Source organism: Phaenicophaeus curvirostris, chromosome 5 (assembly GCF_032191515.1).
Source record: "Phaenicophaeus curvirostris isolate KB17595 chromosome 5, BPBGC_Pcur_1.0, whole genome shotgun sequence".
Classification (NCBI taxonomy): Eukaryota; Metazoa; Chordata; class Aves; order Cuculiformes; family Cuculidae; genus Phaenicophaeus; species Phaenicophaeus curvirostris.
This window is the reverse complement of record NC_091396.1, coordinates 53,453,405-53,478,275: the sequence shown is the minus strand read 5'-3', so window position 1 is coordinate 53,478,275 and position 24,871 is coordinate 53,453,405. Positions and strand designations below refer to the sequence as shown.

At 36.0% G+C, this 24,871-nt stretch overlaps 1 protein-coding gene across 1 annotated transcript in view; it reads left to right on the top strand.

Moving 5' to 3' along the window:
* The window catches only part of DICER1 (dicer 1, ribonuclease III), a 51,227-nt gene that overhangs the window by 16,217 nt on the left and 10,139 nt on the right, over nucleotides 1-24,871 (top strand). Inside the window, exons 10-24 of the mRNA XM_069858760.1 lie at nucleotides 2,714-2,846; nucleotides 3,654-3,896; nucleotides 3,993-4,147; nucleotides 5,473-5,605; nucleotides 6,090-6,165; nucleotides 7,293-7,432; nucleotides 9,722-9,901; nucleotides 10,756-10,969; nucleotides 11,348-11,501; nucleotides 13,995-14,177; nucleotides 14,503-14,608; nucleotides 14,704-14,879; nucleotides 15,178-15,961; nucleotides 17,379-17,534; nucleotides 21,059-21,938. Of these exons, the coding sequence (XP_069714861.1) occupies nucleotides 2,714-2,846; nucleotides 3,654-3,896; nucleotides 3,993-4,147; nucleotides 5,473-5,605; nucleotides 6,090-6,165; nucleotides 7,293-7,432; nucleotides 9,722-9,901; nucleotides 10,756-10,969; nucleotides 11,348-11,501; nucleotides 13,995-14,177; nucleotides 14,503-14,608; nucleotides 14,704-14,879; nucleotides 15,178-15,961; nucleotides 17,379-17,534; nucleotides 21,059-21,938 (3,713 nt within the window). The remainder of the gene's footprint in view (nucleotides 1-2,713; nucleotides 2,847-3,653; nucleotides 3,897-3,992; nucleotides 4,148-5,472; nucleotides 5,606-6,089; nucleotides 6,166-7,292; nucleotides 7,433-9,721; nucleotides 9,902-10,755; nucleotides 10,970-11,347; nucleotides 11,502-13,994; nucleotides 14,178-14,502; nucleotides 14,609-14,703; nucleotides 14,880-15,177; nucleotides 15,962-17,378; nucleotides 17,535-21,058; nucleotides 21,939-24,871) is intronic.

The following is a 24,871-nucleotide window of genomic DNA, read 5'->3' as shown; positions in this document are numbered from 1 at the left end:
AAATTATATTTAATTCATACTTTTTCCACTGTGTGTTCTTATGGACTGATTTATGCACTGCACTATATCTTAACTGCTGTTGAATCTGACAGCGTATGGTAACTAAATAGGTAACCAGATTCCACCATCTTTAATCTTTAGACACCTTTGGTACAGGTTACTGGCAGCAAGAAATAAAACTATAGGAACATTTTACCCACTTTGAAAGCTAGATAGCAGACTCCTTTACCTCATGTTACACACCTGGTCTCAAAATACCTGGCTGACGGGCAGACCTGAGCTGTGGGTGTTAAGACTGAAAGCCTTTAGTGGAGAACCAGTCTGTAGGTTCACGTCATTTGAGTGGGTTTGGCTCAAGGGTCTCTGCTGACTGTAGCTGTACGTATGCTGTATGTGCATGTGGAAAGACTGTCTCCCGAATAAGGAAGTGATGAGTGTTTGAGTTACTGTATCAAAACCACTTGAGCTTCCAGTGATCTTGTATGGATCATTAAACAGAATTAAGTTAAAGCAGAAATGTATTTTTTCTTCATATTTATTATGGTAATATTTAAAGACTAAGGTCCTGTGTAATGAAATCTGTAGTTCTTGGTGACTGAGGAAAGGCAAAATTCATGGCAGTGTTGTACTTTCTGAGAGAAAAGGGTTGGTAGAAAAGGCAACTTTCTTTGAAGCAGTAATTACAGCTAATCTCTTTAGATATCTTTAGCAACAGCCACTGCACATGTTGTAAATACTACAAATGAGAAAAAAAATGAAGAAAACCCCAAACCCTAGCTTATTCTTCGATTATTATTACACACAACTGATGAAGTCGTTTACTTATTGTCTTGTTTGGTGTATACAGTTGAGTTCTGGTTCCTATAAGCTCTCAGAAGATAAAAAAATTTCTAAAGCGCAGCTTCCATTTTCATTGTGGTGCTTTTCTACTGCCTTACAAAAGTGTCTGAAAGCGGAACTTTTGGTACCTATTTGAAAAATAACACCTGTTACCTACCACTGATAATACTTTTTAACCACAAGTCTGAAGTCTTGATTGTTTCTTAAGAACTTGCCAAAGATATACACAGTGAAATGTTTATTCACATGTTTTTAGTTGTCCAGTTCTACAATAAGTGAGATACTAAACATATCAAACATTTTTACTGTAGGTGATCAAACTAAGCTATGTATGATTTGACAGAAATGCCATGTGGAAAAAGAAATAAAAAAAAAAATAATAGGGTTTTTGTCCATTTATTAACTCATACTTTCTTAGTATGTCTGAGCCTAGAGTACACACAAAAATGTGAATCCATTTTGAACTAACATATCGCATGCATTTTAGTACATGAGGATCCTTCTAGTGTGTCTCTGTAAGGATACCAGGCTGTTTTGAACTCCTCCATTCTCTCACTTATTATTCCCTGTCCATTCCAGTTTTAACAATATCAAAGGAAGGAAGTTTTCAAGGTGTTTTATGTTCCTATAAATCTTGTTTAAAATAGTGACCAGGTATGGGGGAGAGACTACAGTAGTTTTCTAGGGGTAGAAGGGGCAGTGAGAACTTTGCCGTTTTCCATATAGTTTGGCAGCAGCTTGTAGGGCATGTGGTAGACATGGAGCTGGGGACTGGCATAAAAATAGTCTCGAACATAAGGCAGAACTGCTAAAGATGTCATCACAAAATATTTGAATTACTGTTGGAGGTATATAAAGTCAGACTGTCCTTTGGATACAAGGAGCACCCGATAATGGACATGATGGATGTGCTATGAGCAAGGAGGTACTGGGATGACTATAGTGAGACATGCAAGGGGAGTAATTTTTTGTATGTGATCCCTTGGTTTTTATTGGCTCTGCTGCTCAAAAACTTGATATTGTTGGAAATTCCAGGTTCTTTCTGTGTGAAAACAGATCAACTAAGTACACCACAGCATAATTACTTTTCATTACAATGTAGTGTCTCTTTTAAATCCATGAATGCTCAGTTCTAGATTTAGTGCATTAGTTATATGGGCACTCTTCTGTGTTGTCTGTAAAATCAAAACACTGCAGAAGCCAGCCTTTTCTGCTTCTGTAACCTAAAGGAAGGAGTAAACTGAGAGCGTGAGTGATCCTCACCTCACTGTTGGTGTTCCTTTTAAAGAATTGGGTTAAGTTCTGATTGTACATAAGTTTTGGGTAAATTTCAAAAGTAGTTAAGTGGCTCGCTGTGTAGGCTGAGTATCGCTCTTTAGAAAAACAGGTCAAAATTTTGTCATTAGTATACCTGAACACAGTATGTATTTTAATATTAAAGAGAATAACAATGTATAATTTAACCTAAAAATTAACATCCCGTATTGAGGAAGCGTGCTTTCTTGAGCAAGCAGTTACAGGTGTTTCTGTTGAAATCAGTCATCATTTACAGAAAATGAGATTAACTAAGGTAGTTGTGAGTAGGATGCCTTAACAACAGGGAGCCTTAGAGTAATAGATTGGTTTAAAAGTAGCTGATTTTACCTTAAGTGTGAAATGCATGCGATGCATGCACACTTGTATCTTTGCAGTCTGTCATTTATCAGCCTTACAGAGGTTTCACTAGAACTAGTGTTTTTAGTCAGTTTCTGTTTTAGGGTGGCTTGATTGTAACACTTAGATTTTTTTCTTTTAATGTAGGGCTTGCAAACAAAAGATTATCTTCCATTTTCTGGGTTGTGTAACTTCTAAAAACACATGCTATATTTTTTAGGTTGATAAAAGAAGCTGGCAAGCAAGATCCAGAACTGGCTTATATCAGTAGCAATTTTATAACTGGACATGGCATTGGCAAGAATCAGCCTCGGAACAAGCAGATGGAAGTAGAATTCAGAAAACAGGAAGAGGTAACTTAAATATTTGAAACTAACAGAACATTTTGTTTTCTCATTTTGGTGTGTGCCTTTACAAACAAAACAAACCAACAGGCAAAGTCTGGAGCACACGTATTAGAAGTTCAGGGAATACCACTGGTTTATCAAATATGCGTACTTATTGGAGATACAGATGTTCTTCATAAAAAAAAACAACCAATGTTTAGAGACATTGCTGTGTCATGTTACACAAATTAAAACTTCATGTTAAATCATATTTCTGTCTAGTCAGATCATCAACCATCTAATTTTTCTGCATTTAAATAGCATGATATTTATATTCCTTAAAGCATGTGAAGTATTTTGAAAGCATTTATCCTTCACACAGCTGGATTTATCCTTCTCCCCAAACCTTTCCCTAGTATTGTTTAGCAAATCATATACGTATTAGATGTACCATCTCTAGAATGTGCTTCCCCTCTTGAGGATGTTTCAACCTCAGAAATGTTTGGAAAAGATGCTATCCTGAAAGCAAATTTTTTTTTGTACTGTAGCTGAAAAATTGTAAATAAGTGGATAGGATTCTGTCCATTGCTAGTGGCTGTAATAGCTTCTTGAATTCACGTAATTCCACATACCACAATTGATTGCTAACAATCTGCCTGTTCTGATAAATAGTCTTGCTGTGTTTGTGAAAAGATGTTTTTGTATTAGTTTTATATCTGCATATGTAGGTAAGTTTTTGTTCCTCTCTCCTTGTTTTTATTGGCTTGTCATGAATCTGAGGATAGAAACAGGTCTCAGACTAACTTCTCAAATTTATCTTCATTACTTTTGCAGGTTCTTAGAAAATTTCGAGCACATGAGACCAACCTACTTATTGCTACTAGTATTGTAGAAGAGGGTGTTGACATACCAAAATGCAACTTGGTGGTGCGTTTTGATTTGCCCACAGAATACCGTTCCTATGTGCAATCAAAAGGAAGAGCTCGAGCACCAATTTCCAATTACATCATGTTAGCAGATACTGACAAAATCAAAAGTTTTGAAGAAGATCTTAAGACATACAAAGCAATTGAGAAGGTATGATGTCAAAGGAATGGTCCTGGTTTTGTTAAATTTATTGTGGTTTTTTTAAGGGGAAAATCTCTCATCTTGTTCTATTCTTGAAATATTAAGATCCTCAGAAACAAATGCTCAAAATCTGTTGATACCAATGAAACTGAAACTGAACCCATTGTTGATGATGATGATATATTTCCACCCTATGTGTTGAGGCCAGATGAGAACAGTCCAAGAGTCACCATTAACACTGCTATTGGGCACATAAATAGGTAAGAAGCACATTTATTTTTTACCCCTTGTCTTTGAATAAGATGTTTCTTAGTCTGCAGTATGGAAGCATAGGCTGGGGTGTTGTAGACCTTTCCTCTTAGGAATCTGGACAGGATCTTCTTTCCTCAGGAAAGTGTTGATAGTGGTTTGAAGGGATAATTTGCTTTCTGTTTCTTTATCTTACAGAGGTTCTAGCTCTGATAATAAATCTAGTGATGCTGATTCTTGATTAATTAAAAGCTGCCCTGAAAACATTCAGTTTCAAAATGGGTAGCGAGATGGGGTCTTCTGTTGTTCTTGACAAGCCAGCTTTAAAAAAAGTGGCTTGTTAAAACAATAAACAAATCTTTCTGTTCTAACATCCACATTGGTAATAGCAACCTATTCTCATGTTTAAAAGCAAGTGTAGTAAGTTGAACATAATACAAATCCCCAGGACAGGATGGTATCCTTTCAAGGGAGCTTGCTAAATATCATCTTTGTAAGGCCATGGCAATTAGCGGAGGTCCTCATTGACAACAAAAGGTGAATCTTATGACAAGGAAGAAGATCCAGGAAACTATTGGCTGGTCAATTTTACCTTAGTCATATGGGATATATCAGACTAAGTTCTTACAGAAGCTGTTTCCAGGCATATAAAGAAAAAGGGAGTTGGCAACAGCCATCTGTTTTACTGAGGGCTGTTTTTGCCTGACCAACCTTGTAGTCTCCTGTATGATGAAGTGATTGACTTTACAAACAGGGGAAAAGCAATGAATGTCATTTACTTGAGTAAATGGCAATTGTCATTGCCATAGTATCCTAGTAGTCAAATTCTTTAGTTGCCGACTATTTCCATTTACTACCTGGTAAATTAAACCTAGCAAAGCAATCAGATTCAGAGGATGTAATGCTAGACAGTACTAAGACTATCTGGCAGCTGGTTGTGTGTAGCATTACTCATGGCCCTTTAGAGGTCCAGTACAGTTTATACCAGCACACTTGTGTTTGACATCAGACTGGGAGAGGAGGACATGAGTGCGGTGGAGGTATGGCCATCCTTCAAAAGAGAACTGTGATGAGTAGGAAGAACAGGACAACAGTAGGCTCAGGAGATAAATGCAAACTCCGGTACTTGTGATGGAGTACTCTTGTGCATCACTACAACCTTGGAACCACCTTGCTAGAGACTAGGTTTTTATTAAGAGACCTGGAGGTCTTCTGCTCAGCAGGTAGTTGAATATGGGCCAGCAGTGTTTACACTGGTAAGGCAAGATTCCACTGAAATGTGTTTAGGTTTCAATTTGCAGGTTCTGATGATTTGTAAAATGTTTTGTCGACATAGGTACTGCGCTAGATTACCAAGTGATCCATTTACACATCTAGCTCCCAAGTGTAAAACCCGAGAACTACCTGATCATACGTTCTACTCTACTCTCTACCTGCCAATCAACTCACCTCTTCGAGCTTCAATTGTTGTAGGTATTTGGGAAAGGAAAAACATGGATAAGCAAATATGTTGGTATAGATGTGCCTGTATTATTTCTAGAATTAGTTTCATTGTTGCTCACGCAAGTCACGTGATTTTTCTTTTCCTGTATTGTGCTCTGTAAATATATTTAGATCCTGGTTGTTATAATCTATTTTCCAGCAGTTACTGTTTATTCCAAAAGCAAAAATATTTGGATATGCTTTAAAGTGCCTTGTTATTTCACACATTCATGTAACATTTGTAGGAGAATGTCACAATGATTTTGAGTTCAAAAACTTATAAGTTTGGCTTCTCTGGAAAAACAGCATAAGCCTGAATATCTTCACAAAACTGTAATCAATGTAATTTTTTTAAACAAAGCTTTGCTTACCTAATACATTTGTGTTAAATGAAACTAATTACATGTAACGTGTATAATAAGTAATGTGCTAATCAACCAAAGTTTTAAAAAATTATTCAAATGTTTATAGGGTCCTCCGATGAGTTGTGCAAGACTGGCTGAGAGAGTTGTAGCTCTTATTTGCTGTGAAAAACTGCACAAAATTGGTAAGAAATGGAAAAGTAAAACCTCTTTGGTAAAGAATATTTTATAATTGAGAAATTGAACACAGTACAGATGATGTGCACTTACATGCATTTCTACTATAGCCATCTACTATAACTTCCCTATTCTTGCCTTGTTTTATCATACAATCATGTACTTACTAATTTAATTTACACCTTTTAAACTAAAGTTTAACGTCCCAGGGGAATCAATCTTGTTATTTTACATATTTTGTCTTAAATAGCAAATGCAATGTTAATACAAAACACTGTGATTTTGACGTTGAATTTACTTATTAAAGGGGAAGAGGGTCTTGTTCTGTAGAAGATTTTAATTGTAGGTCAGGAACTAAAACCTGCAGCCAAAAAATAACATGTTTTTTAAAATTATTTGTTACAAATTAAAACATAAAATGCACAGCCCTAAATTTATTGTAGTCTCTATTGTATCATAAGTCTTGTTCCAAAAATAGGACATTGCAGGATTATTTCAGCTTTTGTTTCTGTAGTAAGTATAATGAACCATATTCTTTATTGTGGAATGTTTTAAAGATAATTCCATGCTATGGGTGCTTTGATGAAGTACAAAAGTATGTATGTATCTTTTAAGCAAAAAAAAAATTATAGGTCTTAGATTTGTATTTTCTTTTCTCAATTAAACCTTTTGATTGCTGAATTCCTACCAATAAATGTTTCCAAGAATAACACTGAGATGGCTCAAGTCAGTATTGATAGTGCACATCCAACAGTAGAAATTCCCTTTTTAGAATGATAAAAAAAAATAACTGTTCTCTCTTTCTTGGCATAACTCCGTGTGAGTTATTTTTTTAATGAGTATTTCAGTCACTGGTTGTTTTTTATGGGCAAAAGAGTTTATTTTGCTTTGATATTTTCATTACAGAATTAATTTTTTTATTAAAATTTCAGAGATTTTTACTGTAAGTAAGTATTTCTGCCAAAAATTCAACCTTTATCACTCTTTACTCAGTTACACTTTTGGAGACTTGCTGTAGTAAATGTATTTTGAAAACTTAGGTATTTTCAAGAACAGTCACAACTACTACTTAGTATCTGAAGAACCAAGATTTGATGGTCATAATGCTGTTTCTTTATACTCTCATAATATTCAGGTGAACTCGATGATCATTTGATGCCAGTTGGTAAAGAAACGGTTAAATATGAGGAGGAGCTTGATTTACATGATGAAGAAGAAACCAGTGTTCCAGGAAGGCCAGGCTCTACAAAGCGAAGACAGTGCTATCCTAAAGCTGTTAGTATCACTCACTGCTGTACACATCTCTGATTAAATGATGAGGGGTAACGGTTTTAAGCTGAAAGAGAGTTGAGTTAGATTAGGCATTGAGAAGAAATTTTCTGCTGCTAGGGTGGTGAGGCACTGGAACAGGTTGCCCATGTAAGTCGTGGGTACCCTATCCCTATTGATGTTCAAGGCTAGATTGTGTGAGGCTTTGAGCAACCTAATCCAGTGGAAGGTGTCCCTGCCCATGGCAGGGGGTTGGAACTAGATGATCTTTAAGGTCTCTTCTAACCTAAACTGTTCTATGATTCTGTATACTGATAAGAAGACAAAATTGCCGAGGAAGAATTACTGACTTTCTAGACAAATAATTGAAGATTGAAGGAGTTGCTCACGGGATCAAAGTTGTCTGTCAGGTGCTAAACAAAGAATTTTTTTTTACACGCTTGGTTTAATTTTACAGAATTTCGTATTTTTTTTGTTTAAATCTTAAGAGTATCAAATAAGTATACCTTTTATAATTTTTTCACTTTTAAAAATAGTTCTAAATATGTAACCCCCGTTAGCATATTAAATATAATAAGATACTTAGTGTAGCTCTGCATTATTAAGTAACATCCACAGTTGTGTTACAAGTTTCAGTCACAACAGTTGGTAGATGTAGACAGTATTTTTGGGGAAACGTCAAATGCTTTAAAATAAAGAGTAAATGGAGAAAAGTAAGTTTGTCAGAGTATTTTGCAACTACTCCAGAACCTTGCTTCTTCCCCTGCAGTTGTAGGTTCTGCCTGAGAGGTCCTTTGAATAGGCCAGTTAACTTGTTTAAAATAGATTGCATACTAGCTTCTGATAATCTTTACATTTCATAAAGAAACTGATAGCCCTTGGTCACATATAGGAATGTCAGCATGTAAACTCACAGAGTTAGGTTACAATACTCTGCTGCACGTTCACGTGGAGTCTCCAGTTATGGTGATAGCCCTTAAGTTATTCCGTTCTTGGCGTCTTCCACATCCCAATTTTATTAGTGGCTTAAGCAATTGATCATTAGGAAAGCTTAGGAAAGGATACCATGGGATCACAGAGTATATTACAGAGGGAATGACAGATGGAAATACTTGCAAGACTTCACAAACAGTTTGAATCTTTGTGCAGCATTGTTTTGTGCTTCTTGTTGCATGTGCCTTCTCAGTCCTCTTACCTCATTGGCGATTTTTTGAAATAGGGGTGACTCATCAAATGTACGATTGTGGTATCTCTCATTCAGAGGAGTCAATTTGTGAAGTGATGCATTGTTTGTTCTTGTTTTTGAGGTGGTTTTTTGGGTTGTTTTCTTGGTTGGTTGGTTTTTTTTTTAGTACAGAATCCAAGAATAGTTTCCCTTGCATTTGTCCCAACTTTTGACATCTGGAAAAGCAGCTTTGGCAAATGTTTAAGTTCTAAAGGGTCCTCTTGGGTTTAATATAGTTATTAAACTTATGAGTAATTTTCCATTAAGTCAGGGCTATAGTTTTGCTACAGTATTATTTTAAAATCCAAGACTACGTGTATTGCAGTTTAGTTTTAGATAAACAGGAGGATCATTTTTGAGACCTAAAGAGTAATGAGCTCCTACCAAACATAAAGCATGATTTCTTACGGTCTGTAATGAATATGAGCAGCAGAGTTAAAAATGCTTGTGGCAGTTGTGAGTATTCAAATCTACACGCTAGCACTGTTATTAGAAAACTTCTGTAGTGTTGTGCCAGTACAATCACAGAATAAGTTCAACCAAACTTAAATTTAACAATTGAATTACTGGGATGTAGGGCTTTTTTCTGTGCATGCGTGTTTTTCTCCCCTACCCCATCCCTCTTTTTTTTCATTTGCTGGATCCAGAAACCTTGGATATAAAATGCATTTCAGAGTTACTAGCTAAATATGGAAATTGGCACCAAAACTTCAGTTTTATTTATTGTTAATTGCTCACTGTATTCTACAGCTAGACTCTCATTTCTATCACAGACTAAATATGGAGGACATTTAATGATGTAATGGAAGTTGCCTTTGCAAACAGGAAGATTGTGGAGCATCATGCTCCCTTGATGCAGGTGTTCAGATAGATCTCATGGCTGCCAGGCCAGGCTGCTAACCAAATATTTTTGCTTAAAAAAGAAAAAATTGCTTGAGATAAATTTTGGGTTTATTCCTCATTTTTAGGAACACCTTTCCAAATAAACACGTGAAGATTTTTTCAAAGAATTATTTTTAGGTGATTTTTGCTGATTTTTATCATGTTTTCTTTCTTTTTTTGATTTTTAGATTCCAGAGTGTTTGAGGGATAGTTATCCCAAACCTGATCAGCCCTGCTACTTATATGTAATAGGGATGGTGTTAACAACTCCTCTACCTGATGAGCTCAACTTCAGGAGACGAAAGCTATATCCTCCTGAGGATACAACGAGATGTTTTGGCATATTGACAGCCAAACCTATACCTCAGGTAATGAATCTAGCTCCTTCCCTTATTCTACATGCTATACAACCTGTCATTTTCCTCTTATTTCCAATGCCCAGATTGAAGAATTGGAAATGACCGTAAATGCTGCTTGTATCAAGTAACCTCCAGAAAATGAGCAATAATATCCATCCAATCCAGTCATTGCTTCATTTTCTGTTCTATTTTTGCCGAATTGTTGATTTACAACTTTATTTTTTATTTTGAATTTTCCACTGCGAGAAAATATTCCTCATTTTTTTTCTGTGATGTATGATAGGAGTGACATATAAGCTACAGAGAGGGCCTGCAGCCCTACCTTATGTGAAACCTATAGTAACAAGTCCCTTCAGCATTCCTGGTTTGCAGCAGCAGAAAAAGTAGGCTATGTTACTTGAAATTGGCACCTCTTGCTCAGGAAAATTTTTAATAAAAAGGCATTTTTTGCACATGAGACTTAGCTGAGGAGGCTTTTTTTAAATTATATTTTCTATTGTCTGCAGAAGAAAACATTTCGGGAATGTTACTTCTTTTCACATTTCTTCATCCACAGTGGAAAACAATTCCATTTTTACTTGATCTTATATAATGAGAAGAGGTATAAAACACAAGGAGATCTATTAAAAAACAAACAAACAAACAGACAAACCAAAGAAACAACAATATTCTTTATGCTATCAAAATTCCATACATAATTAAAGGTCATCAAAGGTCAAAATTCCAATCCAGTTTAATTCGCTCTGCTGTGGGGTCAGTCAAGTACTACCTCAGCATTTGAACTAAATAACTGTTACTCTATAGAGGAATCTTACTCTGGATTTTCTGTCTTGATTTGTTTTGTATTTTTTTTTCTTCTTTAGATTCCTCACTTTCCTGTGTATACTCGCTCTGGAGAGGTTACAATATCTATTGAGCTGAAGAAATCTGGTTTTACTTTGTCTCTGCAAATGCTCGAGCTGATAACGCGACTACACCAGTACATTTTTTCACATATTCTTCGGCTTGAGAAACCTGCACTAGAGTTCAAACCCACAGAAGCTGATTCAGCCTATTGTGTTCTACCTCTTAATGTTGGTAAGAACAGAGCTCTTTGTTTATTTTATGTTCACTTTTAATTCCTTTAGCAACGCAGTTGTTAATGTTTATGTTAAATCTAAGGTGTTAGCTGTAGAAATAATGCTTTATGTGGTACTATGAAAATTTCTCAACTATATTTTTATGACTTCTTCACAGTTCTGCATTAGTTTTAACTTGGTGATGTGAGTTTATAGTAGGTTTCAGCTGACCATAAGGCTCTAAAATCGTATATATGTCTCCTTTGAGATGTTTTTTGAAATAATCAAATATATGTATAGAATAAGAAAAAATAAATTGCGATTTACAACTTCCTAGAAAAGTCCAGCCTGGAAACGCCCCCGCCCCAATTAACTGAGTTATGCATTTTCCTTTAAGTTGAGGACTCCAGCACTTTGGACATTGACTTTAAGTTTATGGAAGACATTGAGAAATCTGAGGCGCGTACAGGCATTCCCAGTACACAGTATACAAAAGAAATGCCTTTTATTTTTAAATTAGAAGATTACCAGGATGCAGTTATCATTCCACGGTAAGTATTGTATGCATACTGTAGTTATGTACCTATTGTATTTATGCAAACACTTGTAATAAGGGAATGTTAGTATGTTCAACAGAATTTCTTGTAAGGAATATGTTGTATTAATCTGAAGGTATCTGTTGGTATCTCAGATAATGTAAAGAGGTTTTTTGTCGTCAATAGTTACTATTATATAGTAGGATTTAAGTGTTTAGGCCTTCCAAGACTTGTTACCTTTTTGTCAGAAATAGTAGAGTGCACCGCGAAACTTAGATAGTATTCTGATAAAGCACTGTGACCTCATTAATTGCTGACCTATTGGAACCAATTTTAATTTGGAGGACTGAGTGGGAGTCACACCAAAGGCGTAGTGAAACAATGTATGCTGTTGGTAGACAGAAAAATTAACAAGTGAAAAAGACCAGTTAAAAGATCCTTTCTATTGAGTGGTATTTAGAGAAGAAGTTAACATAACTTTATGTGCCTGGGTGTGCAAAGATTCTCCAGAACTGGTAACTTCTGTGGAGACTTAATTATTCCCTGTCCCATGTTTGGCATGACATGAAATAAGAAAATAGACTGACTGGCTAGTGCTTGTACCTAGTGTGTTGTAAACAACAGTAGCTGCAGAATGCTGTATGGAATGGTTTTGATAGGAACGGTTGGATTCGATGATCCTGTGGGTCTCTTCCAACCTGGTTATTCTGTGATTCTGTGAAAGATAAATATTAGTACTTTGTTTTGGCCTGATCTATCTTAGGCTTTTCTGTTTGTTTTCTCTTTTAAATGTCTTTCTACCTGTGGTGATGTCTACTGTGGTATAAATGCTGGTGTAAAAAGGCAGTGACAGACCATCGCTGTGTATAAAAGCATGACTTCATGTGATCAGACTTAACGCCACAGAAGTAGGTCATACGTGGTGTGAATTAACAGGTGCTGGACTTTAGTGAAGCTATGGTATTTCACTTGGCTGAAGATGTGGCCATAGCACCTAAAGCAGTATTGTTCTCCCCTATTGCCTCTCTAATTATGATGATGATCATCATGATGATGATTACTGGGAGGCTGCAGTGAATGGCTTTACATATCTTATGAGAATTATTAGTTGCCATCTGATGATGCAGGTCTTACGAGGAGCGGCTGAGAGAGCTGGGGTTGTTTAGCCTGGAGAAGAGGAGGCTGAGGGGAGACCTCATTGCTCTCTATAACTACCTGAAAGGAGGTTGTAGAGAGGAGGGTGCTGGCCTCTTCTCCCAAGTGACAGGGGACAGGACAAGAGGGAATGGCCTCAAGCTCCACCAGGGGAGGTTTAGGCTGGACATTAGGAAAAAATTCTTCACAGAAAGGGTCATTGGGCACTGGAACAGGCTGCCCAGGGAGGTGGTTGAGTCACCTTCCCTGGAGGTGTTTAAGGCACGGGTGGACGAGGTGCTAAGGGGAATGGTTTAGTGTTTGATAGGAATGGTTGGACTCGATCCGGTGGGTCTCTTCCAACCTGGTTATTCTATGATTCTATGAAATCATACATTAAGAAATCTCAGAATTTCAAGAACTTTCCTTTCAGTCAACATAAAAATGGTGGGAATACATGCTTGTCCTTCTCTATCCTTCTTGGTTTTAAGCCGCTGAGGGGAAGCAGAATACAATGACTATGTATTGGTACAGTTCAGATTAGGCATGACTGTGAATAAGATAAGAAAAAGGGATTTTGTGAAAGCTCCTTTCATGAACCATGTTCTTTTATGAAGAAGTTCAGACAGAAGTTCAAGAGAAATATGATTTTTCTTACCTTTCTTCCAAAGAGAATAATGAAGAGTCTTATTAATAGCGTGTTAATTTTATTTGGAGATGTCTATTTAGATATTTGAATAGGAACTTAAAATAATAGATGCAGCATGTCAATGTACAAAATTAGCTAATTTAGATATTGAATGTTGTTTTCATGATTTTTTTCATTATTATGATTTTTGTTTTGCAAGTTTATCATCAAGGTATCCAGCAACCTTGTGAATTTACCTTACTAGATACTTGAGGTTTTGTGTTTTAGCTTTATTTGGAGGATGACTGGTTAAAATGCCAGTTTAGATAAGATGTAGTACAATCTTTGTATGCAGTGGAACTCCATTTCTACTGATGGTGGCATACAGGAGACTAGACATTAAAAAGACAAATTATGAAGTTTAATTGTTAGGTGTTTGTAATTAAGGAATTCCCAAGAGGGAAGATAGTTGTCTGGAGCTTGATTTTGTATTAGATATTGAAGATGTAAATCCTACATTTAATTTATTGTTTCTGTAGGAATTTTATTCTTCCTTATCTTATAGGATGTCTCATTTAGTAGTTGAGTTAGGTAAACAAATGGTTTCTACAACACAAAAAAACACCAGTGGAAAATCTCAAGCAAACTATTTAATGGTATCACCTGACCATGTTAGAATGTGAAGAAGTTAGCACAAGCTTTAATGTAAGGTCATAAAATATGCCAAAATTTTTAATTTTTTTTAGGTATCGAAATTTTGATCAGCCTCATCGATTCTATGTAGCTGATGTGTACACTGATCTTACTCCACTCAGTAAATTCCCTTCCCCTGAATATGAAACTTTTGCTGAATATTATAAAACAAAGTATAATCTTGACCTGACCAATCTCAACCAGCCACTGCTGGATGTGGACCACACATCTTCAAGGTAACAACAGTCCTATTTTGTGTCTGGTGTTTGTAGTCTGACTATAAAGTTCTTTTTTTTTTTTTTTTTTGTTCAAATTATGAGATAAAGCTGAAGACTTGTTTTCCAAAATAATTAGTGATATTTTTCTGGAGGGCTACTTAACTTATGTTATAACAACTGTAATTTGAGTTCATTTTTTTTTTTCCAGAGGTAGCTGTGCTGTCACTTCACAATGTGTTAGAGTTGAATACTGAGAATAAGACATCAGTTTAGAAAGTTCAGGCTAGTAAGTTCTGTTTGTTAATTACGTACTTACATTAAAGTATTTTCACATGGTTTTTAGACTTAATCTTTTGACTCCTCGCCATTTGAATCAGAAGGGGAAAGCACTTCCGCTAAGCAGTGCTGAGAAGAGGAAGGCAAAGTGGGAAAGTTTGCAGAATAAACAGGTAAAATAGAAAGTATCTAATTAAAGTTGCCTTAACAGTGATCTGACTACCACCTTTACAGTTGAAATTATTTTCTTCCCCCCTCCTCTCCCCAGATATTGGTTCCAGAGCTCTGTGCTATACATCCTATTCCAGCATCGTTGTGGAGAAAAGCGGTTTGCCTCCCCAGCATACTTTATCGCCTGCACTGCCTGTTGACGGCAGAGGAACTAAGAGCTCAAACAGCCACGGATGCTGGTGTAGGGGTTAAATTGCTTCCTGCAGATTTCAGGCATGTATTTTTTCAATATGTATTTTTCAGTATGGTGTCTGACTTCATTGGAAAACAAGGTGGAAACTTAACCATTATTGCATAAATTTTAAACTGATCTCTTTTGTTTCACTCGTGTCATTTTTCAGTGAAACTTAGTTTAAAAAGACTTGATTGTGAATGGTGAAGGTATGTGCTGCAGTTACTGGTTTTTTTAGAAAAATATGGCATTTTTTAAACTTGTATGCGCATGAAGAGTCGTCTTGTTTTGAGATTTTTTTATTTTTTTTTTTAACAAAATCAGCGTGTGTCTTTACAGATACCCTAACTTGGACTTCGGATGGAAAAAGTCTATTGACAGCAAATCCTTCATCTCTATTCCTAACTCCTCTTTAGTAGAGAATGAAAATTACTGTAAGCACAGCACAATTGTAGTCCCTGAAAATGCTGCACATCAAGGTGCTAATAGAACCTCTTCTGCAGAAAACCATGACCAAATGTCTGTGAGTTACAGAACATTGCTCAATGAGTCACCCAGTAAACTCCAAATTGATGTCTCCGCAGAACTTGCAGCAATTAATGGTGTTTCTTATAATAAAAATCTTGCCAATGGCAATTGTGATTTAGGTAACAGAGACTTTTGCCAAGGAAATCAGCTGAATTACCGCAGGCAGGAAGTACCTGTACAACCAACTACCTCATATCCCATTCAGAATTTATACAGCAGTGAGAACCAGCCCAAGCCCAGCAATGAATGTACTCTACTGAGTAATAAATACCTTGATGGAAATGCTAACAGATCTACCTCAGACGGATGCCCCAAAATGGCAGTGACCACCAGTACTTCAAAAGCTTTTAATCTTTCAAAAGACAGAGCAGATTCTGAAAACAACCCTTCCAGTGGGTACTCCTCAAAAACCCTCGGTCCTAATCCTGGTCTCATTCTTCAAGCTTTGACTCTTTCAAATGCTAGTGATGGATTTAATCTGGAGCGGCTAGAAATGCTTGGTGATTCATTTTTAAAGCACGCCATCACTACCTACTTGTTTTGCACTTACCCTGATGCTCATGAGGGACGGCTGTCATATATGAGAAGCAAAAAAGTAAGTAGTAACAATCCAATCATACTAAGTAAATGGCATGCTGTAACAAGCAATACATATAAAAATTTTACTAGAAGATTGAGTGGCAACAGGTTGATATAATTTCACAGCTTTAGTGATACGTTGGGTTGCATGCATAGTAGTAATAAAAATACAGGCCGACAGGATTAAAGTTGCCGTAACTGTGAGTGAGTGAAACTTTTCTACAGCTCATTTTGAAATCTAAACCAGCTGATTACCAGCCTAAAAAAAAGGACAGGACTGAATGGACCTAAAAGTTCTGGATTAGTGAGGATGTTTGATGGACTAAACACTAGAGTTTTATTGAGTAGAAACTCTTCAACAGTAGTGCTTGAAGGAAGGAATGACAGTTAGCAGCACAGAACCTTACATTGTGACATTATTTGACCTTTCCTTTTTTTTCCCCTCAATATGCTACTTTCCTTGAAAAATTTTAGCATGATCTCGCAGAAACACTAAAATAATAAAATCTCGCAAAACTGTTGCATCAAAACTTCTGAAAGTATTTTAAAATAAGTGTAAACAGTAGTAAGCAGAGTATTCAGTTCTGTTGCTTCTGGTTTTGGATTCTGGAATAATCAAATATGAAGGTTTTGGGGTATTTTTTCCCTACATAATGTGGTAAATTAAATACTAACAGTTTTGATTTTCTGCCTGTAATAAAATGCATCACTAAGAGTTAAATGATTGAGTAGTTTAATCTTGAAAAATAAGGACAGCTAAATAAATTGCATAGTTAAAATAAAGAAAGTGATTGAATATTCAAGTTCAAATTTCAAGACTTTAAAAAGAAACATAGAAAGCTTATTTAAAATGAGGAACAGATCAGAAGTTGATAGTTTAAAAAGGAAAAGGAAGTATATTTCTGTATGTGAAAGTGATTTTTTTCCCTTCCCTTTAAAATATTTAGAATTTTACAGGCTAGCAAAATAACTTCTGGATTATGACTTAAGATTTGTTATGCAGAACTGTTTTAACACATTCTACTGCCAAGATTTAGTTAAATCTGCCCATAATAGCAAGTATTTTTCATCTAGTCTGAATGTTGATTATTAATATTGGTAATTAATGACATTTGTACAGATTGTATTTTCTGTAGTTTTGAAAGTAACGATTTTATTTTGCAAAGAGTGTTTAAGATATCAGACTACTATAATTGAAATTGTTCCACCTAATATGCTTGGCCTTAAAAAAATATTAAAAAAAAATAATCTGTGCCTTGTTGTAAACTGGTTGTACTGTATTGAGAAAGCTGAACCTCCCTTTTGAGATCTAGAGAAATTGTGTAGTGGTACAAGATCTGGCTTGACGTAAAATTTGTTTTGCTTCTTTTGCTTTTTAACCTGTTTTTATGTAAATATGTGTCCAGAGGTTTATCAGAATGTTTTTCTTGAAGGTCAGCAACTGTAACTTGTATCGCCTTGGGAAAAAGAAAGGACTGCCTAGTCGGATGGTGGTATCAATATTTGATCCCCCAGTCAATTGGCTTCCTCCTGGTTACATAGTAAACCAGGACAAGAGCAACACTGATAAATGGGAGAAAGATGAAATGGTAAGACTTCATATAACTATGTTGAGGAATACTTATTTGTGTATATATATTTGCTAACCACTACCTCCTCCCAGCCCTCAGAAATTTTGGTATGATTTCAGGAAAACGAAGTAAATCTGTATCTTTGTTTCCTTTGTAAAACTTCATTATAACTTAACGAAAATGAGAGGAAAGCTGATCCTGAATAGAACCCAAAGTAAGGAAATTTATGAAACATCATCCAGTAAGGAGTGTATATAGAAAAAGGTCCCAGGAATTTTTTTGAAATGGAAATTTTAAACAGAACTATCATTACTGGTTTTGATATAATACGTAAAGGCAGACAACTTGCTGTTTTTTAGTAAATAATGAGTTCACCTTTATAGAATATATGAAATAGAGTTGCTATTTTTCATAGTGTTGAGGCAGAATGATGATTAGAACTATCTTGAGAAAAGGCCTAATATCGGGTGTTCTTAGCTAAATCATGGGTATAACTGAGAGCTACTTCTCGTCCAAAATACAGTATTGGCTTCGACTCTCGTTATTTTTTACCAGAAGCTTCAGAATGACGAGTCTTAATGAGGAATGATTCAGATTATTTTCTGACTAAACGTGTTGTATGTTGAGAGTAGAAGTACAGGTATAAGAAGTATCTGCAGCAGACAGTCATGTAATATTTGAGTGTTTGAGACCAGTTTGGATGTCGGGGGCAAGGGCTTTTTGGTTTTTTTTCCCCATTTCTGAGGACCACACTCTTAGGCTGTAGAACCACCAGAGGGCACATGAGAGGACTGTTAGGTAAGATGTACTGTGCAAATAAATGTTTATTACAGAATAAACCAACCTGATTATTGTGGTTCTGTATTGTGCCAAGACTTTGTTTCAAAGAGACTTACTGCTGTACCTTTCTAAAAATAAAATAGCATTTTTGGGACAGGAGCTAACAATTGCTTTTAAAAAGCTTTCAGTTCTGTGCAACTTTTCAATGGCCTCTTCCTCTTTGCTAGTCACTGTTTATTTGTGAATAAAACACACAGTTTCAGATCAAGATGCAGACAGTGATGCAATTTAGAAGCAGAGGTTTTGTGGCAAGTAGATATTTTGCTTTCTTGAGTGTAAATTTCATTCTCCACCCATGTTCTATAACTGGAGCTAGAAATCTCATAGTATTATGACAAATTATTACTAAAGCATCCTAGTCAAGTGCTGATTTTTTTGCGTGTTTGTGTAATCAAGCTTTACTAAAAGGAAATGTCTTACTTTGTTCATTTGTTTAAATAGCCAGTTTCAAAAAAACATGAAAAATCTCTTGCATGTGTCTATTTTCAGCTTGTAGGTGGCCCTAACATTCAAAATCAATCAGTCATTCTTCAAGAAAAGGTTCTTTGTTGTGGGGTTCATTGTTGATTTATTTCTTAAATACTGTCTAATGATGAAAAATATCAACTATAATATTTGCTTCCTGGCTCCCTTAACTATTTCTCATTCTCATCAATTATTTCTTTTTTAATCTGAAGCAATGTGCAGACATTCCTAGAAGAGTTCGTGTAGCTGTTCTGCTAGTTCAAAATTATTTTTATTTTAAGAAACTAGTGAATGAAATTTTAGTAACAATGAAATTTATCATTTGTTCTTAGTGAAAATGGACATTGAGATCTGTTTTGAATCATCCATATAGACGTGTCTCATTCAGAGAGTTTATTTTAATTTCAGTGATGGATATGACAGGTGGTATGTAACAAGAAAAAATAAGCACTAGCTCTAATTGGGACTGGTTAAATTACTCTTATTTTAAGCACTACACTGCTACTAGTACGCAAAAGAACTGTTTCAAATCAAATTTTGTTGTCTCTTTCTGATCAGTTAAAGGTACAGAAATTCCTGCTTTGTGTATATATGAGATGGTTAATTACAGAAGCAGAAATTCTTCTGGCAAAATGTCTCAATTATGAATTCCTACAACCACTTTTTTTTTTTTCCTCCCCTCTCATTACTAAACCTTACTAAGTCTGTTCCACCCTGATGAGGCATGTTCTTGGTGTCTTTGATCCCTCGATGTTTTCAGGTGCTGCCTAGTGCACCTTACAGCTACTGGCCATCCACAGTTCTAGCTAGAGTTGTGCATTCAGCATCCCCACTGGTAGCACCTGGTTCACAGATTTGCGAGTTGAAGTGGCTGAGACCTACAATAATACATACATAGATTGAGGGTAGATATAGGCTGTTTCACTTGATTCGAAATAGTGTTGGTTTTCAGGACCTAATCCAGAAAAGCTCTTTAAATCTGATCTTGGTCCTATCAAATTCAGTGGTAGAATTCCTGCTGACATCAGTGATGCTGGGTTGAGCCTGTGAATAGCACTTTTGATGTTAGGAAGACAACTTGGGCATTTAGCTAGTATTATTAAAGTGCTTTCCTAGATTAGGGCCACAGCGAATCATACAGCATTGTATAGGTTGGGCATATCTATGTTCAGTATATAATTTACATCAGTCCGTACCAATTTTCTCCATATGAACAGGGAAAGGCATGAGACATTGTTAGTTTTACTATTGTAGATATGTATGTAAGTATTGGAATACTGGTGACAACTTTCACTTTTCTTTTAATTAGTTGAGGCTATAAATATAGCCTGAAAAAACCCAAAACAATAAATGAATGTGTACTTGTTTAAAAGATGGGATAATACTAGTTGCCTTTGTGTTGAGTTAGTCTACTTCATGATTTAATGTATGTGTTAGTACTCAGTTTAGAAACAAGCAAAAAATAAAAATCTGTATTACAGAAATGTGCCTTTTTTTCTGCTTTTTCATTTTTAGACCTGCTGTATTGAAATCTTGGTGGTATTAAATGTATGACAAAACAGAGGGACTTCATATATGTTAAAATTAAGAATTATTAATTTGCTCTTCCATAACCAGGAATTGGCCTATATCTCATGTCTAGTAAGCAGCAAGATTTCATTCAATGGGTTTTCCACTGGTGTCCCAAAACTGACGTTATCATGATTAAGACTACAGTAAACACTGCAACCCCCTTCATATTTACCGTAGAAGGATGGAGAAAGAATCTTCAAAATTTCATTGTTTCAGCCTTTGTACTAGCCTTACTTGGCAGCTGTAGAGAAGGATGGCCCCCAAACTGTTTCTTGTACTTCTCTAAATTATTTAATCTAGAATTCATTTTTTTGTTTACTTTGATGTGCAAGTATATAACGCTTAATGGATTTAAAATTAATTGTACATGTGTCATGTTCAAGTATAAGCATGATTTCCTATGAAACAGTGTGTGTTTGATGTGGAACATATGCTGTTATAGGTTAATAATAAAGGATTTGTGTTCAAAGGTAATTGTTCTAATTTCAGAGAGCTAGTGTTAATTGAAGTTGTACCACCTATCCAATCAGGCAGTGTAATTAGGAACATTAAAAATCAGTCATCTTATTAGCAAATGCTGCTCAAATTCTACACTTCTGACAGTTCTGGAACAAAAGTTGCAAATTTCCCTCTTTAGTATCATATTTTTTGTCTTTTTTCCATAGACGAAGGAGAACTTGTTGGCTAATGGTAAACTTGATGATTATGACGACGAAGAGGATGAAAACCTAATGTGGAGTTTACCTAAGGAGGAAGCAGACTTTGAAGATGATTTTCTGGAGTATGACCAGGAGCATATAAAATTCATTGATAATATGTTAATGGGATCAGGGGCTTTTGTGAAGAAAATCTCTCTTTCTAACTTTTCAACCACTGATTCGAACTATGAATGGAAAGCACCCAAAAAGTCATCCCTGGGTAACGTTCAATTTTCATCAGATTTTGATGATTTTGACTATAGTTCTTGGGATGCCATGTGCTATCTGGATCCTAGCAAGGCTGTTGAAGAGGATGATTTTGTAGTGGGCTTCTGGAATCCATCAGAAGAAAACTGTGGTGTCGATGCAGGAAAACAGTCTATCTCCTATGACTTGCATACAGAGCAGTGTATCGCTGACAAAAGCATTGCGGACTGCGTGGAAGCCCTGTTGGGCTGCTATCTGACCAGCTGTGGTGAAAGAGCTGCTCAGCTTTTCCTGTGTTCATTGGGGCTGAAGGTGCTCCCTGTAATTAAAAAGACTGATTGGGAAGGCACTTTGTGTGCTACCAGAGAGAATTGTAACAGTGAGCAGAAACATCTTTCACCAAACTCTGTTTCTGCTTCTGTAGCTAATTCAGAGCCTTTTATGTATAAAGACCTGGAGTATGGCTGTTTAAAGATTCCACCAAGGTGTATGTTTGATCACCCAGATGCTGAAAAAACCCTAAATCACCTTATTTCTGGTTTTGAAAACTTTGAGAAGAAAATAAACTACAGTTTTAAGAACAAGGCTTATCTTCTTCAGGCATTTACTCATGCCTCATACCATTATAATACCATAACTGGTAAGTTGTCTTAAAGAAACTAGGGGGGTGTCCCATATTGTAAATATAAGAGAAGTGGTGTATGTTGTGTTCCCATATGTTGTCTTCATTTAGATTTCACATGTTACTTGAATAGTCAATAGTCTCTGTATACAAAATCTTAGAGGGTGATACTTGTCGAAGCTGTAGCTCACGTATTGTTCATATTGTGACTTGATACAGACACAAGATTTACTGAAGCGTAGCTGAGTTTTGGGAAAGAGCAGTACTTTTGTCTCTGATGCTGTATCACTAGGTATATGTAACTGACAGTCGATCCTTGTTTAGCTGAAATAAGTCCTTGTAGGACATTGGAAAATTGCAGTGTACTTTTAGAAGTAGTAATTATGTTTTGCCAAACTATTTAGCAAATTTGTCTCATGATTTGATCCCAAGAATATTACCCTTTGACTGTGCTTCTGTAGATTAAAAGTAAGATTATACAACTTTTATTAACTAAATAGTCTGCAGGATAGAAAATATGGAGAATTCCATTTGAAGTTGTGAATTGGAAGGCTTAATTTAAGTCTAGGCATTTTATTGTGTAAATATTTAAAGTCACTTTGATTGACTAAATCGGACTAAATATTAATTTCAGGTTAAGTACTTAATGTTTCTGTACATGATCTTATAAAAGATTTTACAGCTGTAGAAATCTGTATTTCTGTAATCATCTTGAATTACTTTTGCTTATACTAATTAATTTAGTATTTGTTCATTCTAAAACTTCCAGTATTTTCCTATGATGATATGCAATTGAAAACAAACCATGGTAAAATTCCAACTCTGTTTGAAGTGAATGGCAAATTCCTGTGCAGTCAGCAGTCTGAATTTTTCCCCATAGTGAATTGGTTCCTTATTCCAGCAAGTAAGAAAGCTCTGCTTTAGTTAAAGAAATAAGTAATTTTGAAGTGTTAGTACCTTGAGAAACACTTCTGACAAAACACTGAAACAGTCCTTTGGTTTTTCATTCCAGGCAATATTGCCCACATATATACTTACATCTTACAAATATTTCTGTATGTATTTATATAGAAATTAACAAATAGAAACCTTGAGCCATGGTGTCTTGAGGGGATTGATGCACGGACTACTGCCTGATGAGCAGAAGACCTTTATTTAGGCTTAATGGCTCCTTTATGTATGTTAACTAGCAAGAATGTGCCCCAGTTTTTCTTTACAATGATTAGTTGGTTTTGCTACTTGTTCCCACATACAATGTGGTGTTATACGATTGGCTAAGATTAACTGTTCATGCCTTCTTCATGCTTCTTTTTCTCTCGGCCAAAGTCTTTCAAGGACAGCCTCCATTTTCTCGTGTCCTTCAGCCTGCAAAAACCTCCACAATTCCCCCTTTTTGTTTTTCAACTAAAACACCCAATAATGTCCACAAAGTCGGCATCCACCCCATCTTTGTTGGTCGCTTTTGCCCTTGTCTTTATGTATGGACGTACCCATTGAGGTTCTTTATCTGTAATGACACAAGCATAACCTCTTCCCCAAGTTAATAACTTGAAAGGGCCTTCCCACTTTTGTGTGTCTATAGATTTGACTAATACCTGTACATCATCATGTTGACTTAATCTATCTGTCATTGCATGAAAGTGTTTAACAGTTGGTGGTACTGTACCTGGCCCACTTAACCGTAAAAAATTCATAACATACAATGCTTTATGTAACTTACTTTGTGGAGATTCCCCAACTTCTCCCCGTTTTTGTTTTTCTAAAATTGATATCAAATGAGTGTGTTCAATGATAGCCTGACCAGTGGGAGAGTGGGGGATTCCAGTAAGATGGGTAATTCCCCATTGTTCAAGAAAGCATTGTGTGCTATGAGCAACATAACCTGGACCATTATCAGTTTTTAATTTGTGTGGAATTCCTAAAACAGCAAAAGCTTGTCAAAAGTGAGTTTGAACATGCCAACTTGTCTCTCCTGTGAGAGCTGTGGCCCATACAGCTTGCGAAAAAGTATCTATTGAAACATGAACATCCTGTTGCTTTCCAAATACCTTAAGTGAGTCACATCAGTTTGCCATATTTGCAAAGGGCCTAGACCTCGTGGATTTACAGCTGGCACAGGCCCTATCGCAGAGCGCTGACAATCCGAACAACATTGAATGATTGCCTTTGCATCTCCTCTGGAGATTCCAAATTGTTTTACCAATGTTTTAGCAGATTGATGAAAAATTTGTGTGAGAATCACGCCTGCTGCAAACGGTCTGGCAGCAGTGGTGCTGCCCACACGGGGTTGGTTAATTTGTCAGCGATAGCATTGCCACATGTTAGCCCACCAGGCAAACTGGTATGACTGCGTATATGAACAACATAATAACCATATGTTCTTGTTTGTAATAACCATAACAAACATTTAAACTGATTAAACAACATCTCGTTCTCTATATGACGCAAAGCTGACCTTTCTATACATTGAATGACCCCTACAACATAATGTGAATCCACTATGGATTGACGGGTTCATTTTGGAACAATTTAAAGGCCTGTATTACTGCTTGTAACTCAACAACTTGAGGTGATCCTGGACAAATCACAATATGCTTTTTCCATTCCTGATCATCTTTCCACACTACCACTGCTTTACCTGTTCTGCCACTTCCACCTGTAAATACAGTTTTTCCTTCAACTGGATGTTCACAATTTTTTGGCTTGTGTTCTATTTGTATTTGTTTTAAAAAAGTGATTAACTTATGTGCTGGATGTTGTCTCTCTACTCTCCCTTCATATCCTTGTAAGGCAACTTTTATTGGTAGACTGTTTTGGTAACACCATTGTAAATAATTGTCTGCCATAGGTATAATTATACTTTCTGGTTCCTGACCATGAAGGTCTACAATTCGTTGCTGTCCCTTAATAACTAATTCTGCAAACATTTCAACTTGTGTCAAAATACTTTT